At 39.5% G+C, this 13,086-nt stretch overlaps 1 protein-coding gene across 2 annotated transcripts in view; it reads right to left on the reverse strand.

Annotated features, from left to right (window-relative positions):
* SHOC2 (SHOC2 leucine rich repeat scaffold protein) overlaps positions 1 to 13,086 on the reverse strand; it is a 71,027-nt gene that overhangs the window by 25,990 nt on the left and 31,951 nt on the right. For both annotated transcript variants that reach the window (XM_042458614.1, XM_042458613.1), the window contains exons 2-3: positions 7,848 to 8,812; positions 147 to 284 (exon numbers count right to left, since the gene is read on the reverse strand). In XM_042458614.1, coding sequence (XP_042314548.1) covers positions 147 to 284; positions 7,848 to 8,550 — 841 coding nt within the window. In that variant the 5' untranslated portion in view covers positions 8,551 to 8,812. The remainder of the gene's footprint in view (positions 1 to 146; positions 285 to 7,847; positions 8,813 to 13,086) is intronic.

Genomic DNA, 13,086 nt, shown 5'->3' on the forward strand with positions numbered 1-13,086 from the left:
CTACAGTGCAGATTTAGCCCAAGTGAACTATTTTAAAACTCAGTCTGAAGTGTACATTGTAACTGGTGAAGAACATGGGCACCTCATGCAAATTTGACATTAGCCCAGGAAATGAAAATAGTTGTTTTAACCACTTTGTTACCTACCTATACTGTCTGGAAGATCCAAGAGTTCATTGTGCTGTAGATCAAGTTTGGTTATCTGTGTGCAGTTTCCAATCTCCTTTGGAAGATGTTCAAGCTGATTGTGTGCTACATCCAGTGTTATGAGGTTACACAACTCACCTGAAAGTACACCAAAATACATAGCATCATTCACTCTGTCAGTAAAGACTGGTCTAAAAATTCATGTTCACAGCATGCTTGACCTTCATGGTCAGCTAATATTACAAATCTAACATTCCAATGCTAAATCTGGATTTACTCTGCTCAGTGAGACTGCTAGTTGGTCCCAAAGAAAGATGTTTATATAAGAGAGTATTTGTGCCATGTTCCATTTCCATTTCTCTTTATCAGACTTTCCTACCCTATTCAAACCACAAGTACAGTACTAACTGACAAATTACAAACACTATTGTGATAATAGTAATAAATGATAATAAGAATAATAACTACATGGTGTCTGAATTCACCCCACAGAATTTGCATTTTTCATTTCTTACTTTTACTTTCAATTATACTGGTTTCTGTTCTACCTATAACTTTGTATGCAAAAGAATTTTAAAACTATCTGATCCAGAAGATATTTTATTACTTAGAACTGTGTCATCAATATATGTCACATGGCTGTGCTTTTACTATTGGTTATATATTAATAATATTTAAATTCAAAACAGATTCAGAGATTAGATTTTAGGTCTATGCACATAAAAAGAGTTTAAGTAGAAATGGTTAAGTCTTCTATCTTTGGTCAAGGTGAAAATTAAATAAAATTCATTTATACATTTCTCCTAATTACAACTTATAAACAAAAATGATGATCACTGCAAGAGTGTTCAAGTGACACAAAAACCAGGCATCTCTTTTGTTATATAAAACACTTTAGGAAAGACCACTTTTAATGCTAAACATCCAAGCACACATAAAATCTCTGAAATCAGAGATTAAAATTAATACTTCCATAATATTAAGGAATAAAATGTGAAATAATCAAAAGAAAAAAGTCAGATCTCCGTACAATTTATATTTCAGGCTTCAATGGTTGATCAAGTATTCCCAGAATGATGCAGAAAAGCATTTTAAACCCTGAACAATAAAACAGCAGCAAAGGATAAAACTTATCAGCAAAATCTCATAGAAATGTAAAAGGATTTTAAAAGTTAGCAATATGTAAAAACCCTGGGGATATAAAAAGGTCTTCATTGGCTATCAAACCTACAACACAATATGTGCCAGGTTCTCCACCAGAACCTTCCAGAGGTGAGCATTTCAGTTGAAAGGACCACCACTGAGAAGGCTCATTCCCTGAGTGCCACCTGCTCTCTTCTCAATACTGTGAATACCTGGAGATGAGCTTCATATGTAGATTTCATTGCCTGGGCAGAGTGGTATAGAATAAAATGGCCCTATTTTTAAAGACACAGAGAAAAGGGGCCAAAGCAAACGCCTCAGAATGAGTGGCCTCTGGCCGCTCCGGCCTGATCAGCCCAGGATCGAGGTGACTAGATGGCCTGTTCCCAAAGCGGGCCACTGCCGCCATCCCAAACAGGCTGCTGGCAGGAGTGGATTTAATCAGCTCCTTTTGCCTGTGGCTTTGGGCCTCTTTAACTGGCCTCACGGCAGTTTCTGGCTGTTTTGGGGGGCATGCATCACATAAACATCACACCCTCGAAGCAGCCGGAAGCCACTCTAATTGGCCTGTCTGTTTTGGGCCAAAGAAAACAATACTACTCACTTCTTCCAGGCTGAGCAGATTCAGTTCACTTAAATGACTAGATCTCAGCCATAAGTGTGAGAACAGATAATATGGCCTATATCCAAAATTTTAAAAGAAAATATGGTACCTTTACAAGCAGGCTACATTCCACAGAAAGAAAAAGCTTCTTCTTTACCACAGTTATGGTCTGTATCTTTATAGTGCTAAAAAGAGATACAGGAAGCATCCATGACTTATAATTTTCTCCTGCTACAATTTACTTGAAGAAAAATAATCATGTAGCAAACATTATACAGCCAGCCTTTCCCAACTGAATTAATTCTCTTGGCATGCTCGGCTCTCAACCCTTAAGCAGATTGAAATTTCTAAAATCCTTTACATCGTGATAAATCCGCCACCAGATGACAGAGGGAAGAGCAGTGTACTTTCACTAGGCTGTGCAAGAAAAAGGACATTATGAGTATTAGCCATTTTTAAAATACTTTGATTAGCATTTGATTGTAAAAATATTTGCTTACCCTTGAAAAGAGTCCTTTCCCAATTTAACTGCAATTATTCTCACTAATACACTAAGAAGTAGATCTGACATGACTTCAGCATCTTCTTGAGCACTATGACTGCACTAAAAGTTTAGTAGTGACACAAAGCTGTCAAATTTAGTGGCAACATGTATTTTTAACAGCAGTGGCATTTCTTTATTAGGCGATATAGGTAAGTAAAAGTAGCAACTAATTTACAGATATATTAAAGAATTTCAAATGTTAGAAGGCATGTTTAAAAAAATCAGACAATGAAAAATATTAAAATCAGTATATCATCATCAATTTTTTTCTGGTTTTTGAAAGTACCATCACACTAAATGATCTTTCATTTCAGCTGTTGACAACTACACAAATAAAATAATCTAATTTTGGGGGTTCCAGATAGGTTTAAAGTCAGTTATAATTTCTGGTGATCACTTTTCCCTGTCCCCTGCCCTTTGCACATGCTAAAAAATATGGACCTTATGTCATGCTGGAGTTTGGAGATGGCAAAAGCTGGGCGTGTCTCTCATTTCTGCTGCCTCTGCCAAAACTCAGTGGCACAGTACTCCTCTCTCTCTCTTCCAGTGGGAAAGGAGATACGGATTTTCGACATAACATGCTGGGTTTAGGAGACAGCAAAAGCAACACTACTGGTGCCAATAATTAGTAAAACACCAGAACCACCTTTTCCTCATTTTCCCCACCTGGAGCCTTGCATGCAATCTTGCTGCTTTCTATTTTATGTGGAGCACTGACCAGCAATCCTGTATCACATCTAAAGTCCTCCTGCCATCATCATCATCATCATCATTGGCATCACCACCATCCTACTGGAAAATTAACCTACTAGAAATTCCAAAGAGCACTTTCAAAGGAGTTCAAAATGCTACTGAAGAAATGCTAACTATTCATAACAGAGCCAGCAAGGCCAAATCAGTTAAGATCAATATGATTAGGGTTGCCATAACTGTCAACCTACAAACCAGGACAAATGTAAAAAAAAACCAAAAAAAAAAAAAAAAAGGACAAATGTAGGACAAAATTTACCCACAAATGGAGGACACGTGAAAAAAAATTAATAATTTAAAAAAGCATTAATATAAACACATGTTTCTTAGGCATGCTCAAAATGGAGGACATTTTGGCATTATTCCTTGACAGATGGCAGAAATGTACTTCCCTTTCTGACCAAACACCACCACCCCCCAATTCCAAAACACACACAACAGCACATTTGGGCACATGGCTTTATTTAACATGGCCTCTTGCATATTTCAGAGGCTTATTCCATAACCAAACCCTTTGGGTTTAACACTTAACATGGGTTAAAATAGCTATGCATATTTAACATGTCAAGGTGGTTTAACAAGAAGTGGATTTGCCCTCGGTTTCAAGTTTCTTACACCAACTGTACTTCTCAGAAATGTGTACTTGGTCAAGGTACTTTGATAAAAACAACAAGGCAGACTTATATATTTTTAATAATAAAAATTAATAAAAAACAAAAAACAAGGCAGACCTGAAATGGCCACTCACCTCCCCACCTCCTCCTCGGCACCATGTGGCACCAGGAAAGGGCGCTTTCCCCTCCCCCTGGCCCAGAGGCCTACCCTCAGTCTTCCTCCTCCTCCCAGTCCTCCTCCCACCCCCACTCTTCTACCATTGGCCAGCCAGCTTCAAGGGGACAAGCGCTCCTTTTTTTAGCCCTGCATGCAGGCATGCAAGCGGGGCAAGCGCAAATTGCTGCTGGCTGCAGCCCAGGCAACTGCAGCTGCACGAAGGAGGAAGAGATGGATTTGGCGGCAACCAGGACGGGACGGGCCCAGTACAGCCAAAAATGGGATTGTCCTGGGTGCAGCTGGGGTATGGCATCCCTAAATATGATTCAAGTTTCTGTCAATGTCTCATGCCCCTTCCTTTTCTCTGAATTCAGCATGACCTTACCTAAGTTTTACAGCTGTCAATTTAACTTACCCTAACACTCAGCCATTTGTGTTTAATTCTCTGGTGGGCACGCTTTATGCGGACTTGAGCATACGCGCTCAAGTTGTGGGGAGTGTGTGCAGCGCAAGGGGCAGCGCATCCCATTCAAATGAATAGGGCGTGCGCCCATGGCACCCCTGCACGCTCCTGCGCCACTGCACACGAGCCCCATTCAAATGAATGGGGCTCCAGCATAGACGGAATTTGCCTTACGCGGGGCGGGGGGGCGGAACAGATCCCCCGTGTAAGGCAAGGGCCCACTGTATACTATATTTATTACAAACACCTCTGCTGTGAAATTAGAAGATTAGACTAACAGCCTCAACAGACCGGCACTAAACGCCAGCCTCAGGGTAGTGTAAGGGCATGGTGACCACATACCAGCCGCCTCAACTCTGCCCCCATGCCACCAGCCTGACAAGATGGTGGGCATCATCATGCCATGCCTTCAACACAGTGTTTACACGTGCTAGAGTGCCCTTTCTGTGGCGCAAAAAGGACCTGCTTTTTTGCGGCTTCTTTTTACACTGTGGAAAGACCAGATCAGGGCCACGGCATGCAGTTGCTGCAATCCCAATCTGGCGGGGAAAGGGGAGGCTAGAGGCCACTCCAAAGGGGAAGTCCATTGAGCCGCTAAGTCTAGGAAAGTCGACTAATTTCCAAATGATACTCGATAGTATCGACATGAAATACTGGTGTTTTTTGCAGAAAGATTTCAGGTTGTTGTTTTTTGAAGACAGAATACACACATCTAATCCTAATTAAAGGTGAACTGAAAATTGTCTCAACCATTGACAAGTGGCCCTGGGTAAAGGGAATGTCTGAAGGCATAAATTGTCTGAACTAGCATCCTCCATCTGCAGTTTATGTAGTCATCAGGAATATGTTTTTGGAGAGCTCGCAATAATGGAAATTACTACGAGAATTTACTGATGGAGTGCTGTGTCACACTCTGTTTGATCACTGTACCAGAGAAAATCAAGATGGGCTGCAAAGGAGCACACCTGCCTGTGTGGGACATTTTTGAAGTGTTAGTTATCTTTATGTTCTATGAATCAAGACATCAAGCTTGCTGATTAAAAAGTTAGGAATAATATAACTATGTTAAGGAAAGAAGACTGCTGAAATGGATTTCTTGAAGACCACAAAAAACAGATGAATGTCTCAGCTGCTCATTTGTTAAGAAAATATTTAAGTTGTACTGACTCTACCTGGGTGGACTTTTACACTTCATAATGATTCTCACATTTTAATTTTACCCCCATGGAGTCTTACTTTCAGAAAACAATGGACATGTACATTAAATTTCAGCTAACCCAACAGGTACTGTTAAATATACAAACAAGGTGACTGCCTAGAAAAGGCTGTCCAGCAAAATGCAAATAACCAGATAAGGTGGGCATGAGAAGCATTCAAGAGGCCAATGGTAACTCTGAAGGAAGTGACAAGATCTGCAGCTCAGAGGAGAGATACCATCCATGGGACAAGTATCACCCAGATACTCCAGAAAGCTATTTTATGGAAGAGTGGCAACAAGAAAGCCTTTGATAAAACAAAGCTGTATCAAAAGCAGTTTGCAAAAAGGTACTCTGGAAGGAACCTGGAACTGAGACAGAAGTTTACCTTCTAACAAATCAGTGACTCTAAACATATGGCCAAAGTAACACTGAACTAATTTTAAAATAAGGATCTGAATCTCTCAAATACCCCCATCAAAGCTTAGACAGCAATCTGACTGAGAATCTGTAGCAAGACATGAAAACTGCTATTCATCAATGGATGAACCAACGAATACTTCCAACCTGATAGAACTGGTGCAATTTTGCCAAGAAGAATGGAAAAACTGCAGGATCCCTATGTGCAAAACTGACTGAAATGTAATCAAAAGAGTCTCAGTTGTAACTGTTGCCAAATATTCTTCTAAAAATATTGACTAAGGGATAAATAATTAACTTTTTAATTTACCTTTTGTGCCACAATAAAAATATCTTCAAACATCTTGCGTACCTCAGATGGTAACAAAGCTAATCAATCCATTTCAATTTCACGTTGTAATACAACAACAGTTGAAAAAGCCAAAGTGTATAAGGCACTGTACAGGGTGCTTCAAAAAGGATGATGCAAAAGTAAAGCTACAGGTCTTCAGTTCTGCACCATTCTTTTTCAATCATCCTGTACTTTATGACTGCAAATTAATGAGAGATCAATTCTTCTAAAGGCTAACACAACTTCTAGTTACTTTCATATTTACAGGGATGAGTTTTCACTAAATGGTGAAGGAGGAATATCATGTGGCTCTAACACTGGGTTGTGCTACGTTCCATGCTCTGATGTGAGTGTTAATGGCTTTCCCTGACTGATTTCAACAACTAATTAGACTGCCCCTCCATCTGTTTATAGCCGCTACTACTACCTGCCTGTTTTATAATTGGAATTTAGATTGGAATTTTAACCTAAAGTGTTTTGTAGACTGGTTAATTTGTTGGTTTTGTAGGGAATAAGGATTGTGATTTTATGACTTTGTACTTGTGATTGATATTTGTTTTTTGTTTGGAACCCGCCTTAATCCGAAAGGAGAGGTGGGCTATAAATAAATAAATTATTATTATTATTATTATTATTATTATTATTATTATTATTATTATTATGGAATGGTGCTCACTCTATCACAGGGCAACAGTTTATAGCATTTACCATTTTTCATACACATAGTATCAATATACTTTCAAGAAATGAATTGTCTTTCAGAAGAATGTAACTATAATGCTAACTAATTACTCTTTTCACACTGGAATGAAAACAATACCTAATTAGTTCTTTTATTTGCAGATTCTGCTCCTTACTAGGTGTACAGGGCTCTATGGAATCTATGGTTTGCAGCTGAGAAACTGTCCTGTGCACAATGAAGCCCATTTCACAATTCCAATTAGCAGAAAAAATTACTGGGACAATGGTTGAAAAAAAGTAAAACAATTAATTAACTGCAATGTACAGTGCGCCCTCCCCTTACGTGGGGATCTGTTCCGGATCCCTCCACATAAGAGGAAATCAGCGTATGCTGAAGCCTCATGGGAAATAATGGGCTTTCTGCTTGTGGCATGTGGTGGTGCGCCATAGGCGCGCACCCCATTAGTTCTTCCAGGGCACGCAACAGGCTCTTCTGGCACGGCTTTCAGTGTATGCTGAAAGCCGCATATGGCGTGCCTGTGTAAAACACAGGTGCGCTGTAGATGGAATCATAATATAAAATGCAGTCCTACACCTTAACAACTAAATGATTGCATGTAACTAAGTTAATACAGTAGTACTTTCTCATTCTATAGTCTACAATCGCTGTTAAAACCAGAATATGCAAAAATGTCACCAGTGACAGACGTGAGGCATCTAAACAATGATGATGTGTTTGTTTTTCCATTCTCACCCACACAGAAGCTGTAGTACAGAATTTGGAAATAAAGATCTTACCAATCTCTGCAGGTAGTTGCTTTATTTTGTTCTCCCGTATGCTTAGCATGGTGAGCATAGACAAGTTTTTAATATCCTTTTCCACAGCTGTGATACGATTAAAGCGTAGATAAAGCGTGGTAAGGGAAGTTAGCCTGTACACCACTGGAGGGATTTCTCTGAGTTTGTTATGCCGCAGATCAACCATGCGAAGTTGCTTCAAGTTATCAAGAGAGTCAGGAAGGCTGGTGAGAGAATTCTCACTCAGGGCCAGTGTCACCAAATTCACAAGACAGCCCACCTCAGGTGGTAGCGACTGCAGTTTGTTTCCATATAAATAAAGTTCCGTCAACTGAGTTAACTCTTTGACAGATGATGGGAGCAGGTGTATAGACCTCTTGGCCAAGTCCAAGCGCACTGAATTTTCTTCCCGACATTTGTTTAGCTCTTTGATCACTTCGGCATTGCTGGATTTTTTACGAGCAGCTTGAGTTGGATTAGGTCGTTTTATTGTATTGTCCACTGAAAAAGCCACACCTGGCTGTGCGCTGCTGGCATCCTTCTTCCCATCTTTGGCTTCTTTCCCTTTGGTCTTAGGTTCTTTCTCTTTGCTCTCCTTCCCAAAACCACCAGAGGCCTTTGCCTCTTTCTCCCTTTCTTTTGCTGAAGACACTTTGGAGTCTTTCTCCTTACAGTCTTTTTCTTTGCCTAAATTACTACTCATGGTTCTTCAGTTTAACCAACACTACGTAAGATCCAATTTGAATTTTAGTTGACAAAACTCATTCACCACCCCAAAAATTAAAATCCCTGGAATTATTCATCCACTGCTGAAAGGTCTGAAAAGTTTGAAAGACCTTGGCTAGAAGCAGCACATTTCATGGCACAGGAGACATCAGCTACATGTTGGTTCAGAGGTCCTTTTCTCCCAGCTTCAATATCAGAAGAGGCAGCTGTAGGAACTTAGATAATCAGGGGATCTCCAACTATAATAAAGAAAGAAAAGGCAGATCTTAATACACAGTTTATCTTTTCAGACAAACATGAAAGATTTGCATTGCAAACACATCTAAACCACCCCACTAACATCATGGTTTTTTCTTCAAACTTTCAGGAATAAGAAAGTATAATATGATTTTCCAACAGATATTGCTAAAGAATATTAGATAGACTATATGCCCATCTACTGTATACTCTTGAATATGATTAATCTCCTGAAATGATATTACAAGAAAGTTCCTTTGTCTTCTTCTAAGATGACCTTTTCTCACTTGATAGCTCTGCAAACATCCTTCTAAAAAAAAGACTGGAAAGGTTTAGGTTGCATAGGAAATCTTGAAAAAAGGATGTAAAAGTATGTATCTTGTATAGGTAAAAACCATCTCACACCCTGTTTCAAATATTCCAAAATATTTATCTATATCCCATCAATAGCTATTGTTAATATAGGGCTGCATCCAAGTTTGCACAAAGGGAATGTAGTTTCATAAAATAATTTCCCTCTTATATCCCATTCCATCTTCATTTTTCTTTACTCTCCTAAAAGCCTCAATAGAAGGAGGACCTGGTGAACACTGTACACAGCAACATAGGGAATGAAGCAAAAGACCCGCCAGGAGAGCCCAAAGGCCACTCTGGCTGTGATTGCATCATGATCGTGTCGGAACGGCAGCAACTGCACAGTCCACTTTCAAAGCGGGCCACTGCCACGGTCCCAAACGAGTCACCACCAGGAGCCGGATTTAAATGGCTACCTTTTGCAGTGGCTCCAGGCCATCTTTGGTGGCCTCAAAGCAGCTTCCACCTGCTTTGGGGCATGTGTCATATAAATGCCATGCACACAAAGTGGCCAGAAGCCACTTCTTTTGGCCTATGTGTTTTGGGTCATAGAGAGAAAAATGAAGGGGAGAATTATCCCAAACAAGTGGAGAAAACGAGCTCTTTGTGCAAGGTTTTTGCAAGTTTCAAACTAATGCGTAAGTAATCAACACAGCTCTTCCATTTTAAGCTTGTTATTGTTCTCTAATCTTTCATCTGCCAACTATATATATTACTCACTTTCATATTTCCAACATAGATATTGCTATCTATGCTGTTTAATGAGCATCCATATCAGAAGCAGAATACCACCATTAAAATACCAGGTGCTTAGAACAAACAACAGTGAAAGGATGTCACCTTTGTTCTTTACTAGAGATGCTCCAGAGACATTTGACTGGACATTTCTGAAGACAGAATGCTGAACAAGATAAACCCTTGTCTCAATTCAACAATATACATGTAGTACCAAATTCTAGGGGGAAATTATGCAACAGGACAGAAGAATTAATTAGCTAATATGCAAGGGAAAAGCATGTTTACCAGAAAAGCTACAGTAAGAAATATAACCCCCTAGACAGAAAAAGATATATAATGTTCATTTAACTACCAGGATAATTTTAATTTATTATGTTGGGAAGAGAGAAAGAGAACCTGGTAGCATACAGGGTATCTGAGCATAGCACTTTCAAGCAACCGCATATAGCAGTAAGGATGAGTTGGAATTGGCCCTTCTATTGCACAATAACTATCCACTTTGTTATTTGCTCAGAATACCTCATAATCTATTATTGCTGTTCGATATTAAAAGATCCCCTATGTGAATACAGTGTACTGCAAACAGAAGCAGAGAATGCAAAGTAAAAATGCATGCCTGGAATCCAGGCCCTGCTGCTATCACCACCCCTCCCCCCCCCAAAGCCCAGGGCTATCGCATGAATGTGCACACAACAGCCTCAAGCTTCAGGAGTAGGGCACAAAAATGCCCACCTGGCACTTGGACCCCACTACTACCCCTGCTGCTACCACTACCCCCACCTCTCAAAACTTGAGGCTGCCACTACAGCCTTAAGCGTCGGTGGAGGCACTCAGTAGAGCTCAACTGCCAGGAACACAATCCTTGTGCTCCTTAGCTCATGAAGACAGGCTGAGCCGATGTTCAAGGGGCCTTAAGTCAGTCTACACTCCTATCTCTATGGGGTAAGGAACCCGCACAAAGCACCACTTCCGTCCTGCAAAGCAGGAGGAAAGAAGCTGTGGCAATGAGGGCAAACTCACAAATCATTGAATCCACAGATGTTAAACCCACAAAAGTTGAGGGTCAATTGTAGCACTATCTATCAACTTCCATCCACTAGCAAAACATTTGCCAGCTAATTTGGGGTGAGTAGTATTGTGTGTTAATATTCAAGTCAAAATTGATGGATATAAAGTGATTATAGAGAGGCCCGTCATAACACAACAATACCTCCCAACATGTGAAAGTTTCCACATAATACAGTAAGTGTTACTTTTTAAGTAGAATGTATGGCCATTAACAGTAGAGTCTGAATGCCCCAAAGGCACCAGATCCTGCCTGATCTTTGAAGCTAAGTAGGGTCAGCCCTAGTTAGTACCTGGATGGGAAACCAACAACGAATACCAAGTGCTGTAGGCTATATTTCAGAGGGAAAAAACTGGCAAAACCACCTTTGAGTATCCCTTGCCTAATAAAACTCTGTTAATTCACAGGGTTGCCATAAACTAACAGGCAACTTGAATTCATATACACAAATGCAGACATTAACTTCAGAACAGGAATAAAAGTGAGAGGAGACACTTATTGGGAAATGTCAAAGCATTATCAATACATTTCTATTAATATACGCAATTCCAAATATGTACACAATATTTCAAGTTCTGTCCAGATTTGCAATTCCTACATTATACTGAATACAAGCCATTCTGTCTCATGATGGCAAGTCTGTCACAAAAGGGACTGTTTATGGACAGCCCAAATTTATCAGGATGTTCACAATAAATGTTTTTAGTCAGTATGTCTGTTTTAGATTTCAGCAAATAATCTGTAAACTAACATTCAAATATCTTTCCTTCTATTTTGCATTATTGCTCCACTGGAAAATGAAAACAGTTTGTACACCAGCCCATGTGGTTCCTCAGCACGTACATTTCTTAGTTCTTTATCACTGTTGTCATAGCAATGTGTGGTGTATTGCAATTTTGCATAATCTGTTAAATCTTGAAAGCCATAAATTGCTAGCAGCTATAGTCTTAACTCCCATCTGATAACACCCACATTACAAAAATGGTAGCACTACTGATATATTTATTGATAAGATGAGAGTACACGCAAAGATTAACAACTTTTGGAAACCACGAGTTTAAATTAAAGACATGTTTGGTTTAAAGACACAGATTTCTTTAAATGGTGAGCAAAACTAAGGGCTGGTTCACACAATCAAAAACTGGCCTCTTTTTCTCTTTCCATGCTACAGTATATTATCCATAAGACCAGGGAACGGCTTTTTCAGTGACACTATGGAAATTTATTTCAGGCAGATAACATAAGAACCATCATACTGAATCAGATTTACGGCCTACCTAGTCCAACATTCTCTTCCCAAAATGAACAACTAGATTATTATGGGAAGTTCAGAAGCAAGATATGAGTGAAACAGCACCCTCCCATATATTTTGTCCATAATACAGCATTTCCCCATTATTCTTAAGCATGCTGTCTCCAATATTGGAGTTAATGTAAAGGCATAATGGTAGAAGCCACTGATTCAATTATGTCCATGAATTTGTTCCATCACCATTTAAAGCTGTTCCAGTTGATGGTCATCCTTATATTTTGGGGTACCAAGTGATGCAATTTAACTACAGTGGGCCCTTGGCATCTGCTGGGGTTTGGTTCCAGAACCTACTGTGGATACCACATCCCATTATATACAATAGTGTAATAAAATGGTATCCCTTCTATAAATATGGCAAAATCAAGGTTTGCTTTTTTGATATAAAATATATATATTTTCAAGCCACAGATGGTGGAAAATGTGGATACAAAAACCATGGATATAGAGGGCTGAATGTATGTGCTGTGTATGATAGTTCTTCCTCTCACCTGTACCTCCCCACCATCCAGGTAGATGATCATACTGTATATACTCATGTATAAGTCTAGAAATTTTGGTCAAAAAATTGACCCAAAACATGGGTCGACTTATCCATGGGTCAATGTCCCTTCTTTTTTGTCATATATATATATATATATATATATATATATATATATATATATATATATATATATGGTCGCCTCCTTTCTCTGAGTAGAGCGGCAAAACATAAGCACTAATCCATCCTGGGAGCACCTAAAAAGAAGCACCAACCATCTGTACTCTTGCATGCATCTAGCCTATAGGATGAACACAAACAATTATGC

Source organism: Sceloporus undulatus, chromosome 3 (assembly GCF_019175285.1).
Source record: "Sceloporus undulatus isolate JIND9_A2432 ecotype Alabama chromosome 3, SceUnd_v1.1, whole genome shotgun sequence".
NCBI classification, from domain to species: Eukaryota; Metazoa; Chordata; class Lepidosauria; order Squamata; family Phrynosomatidae; genus Sceloporus; species Sceloporus undulatus.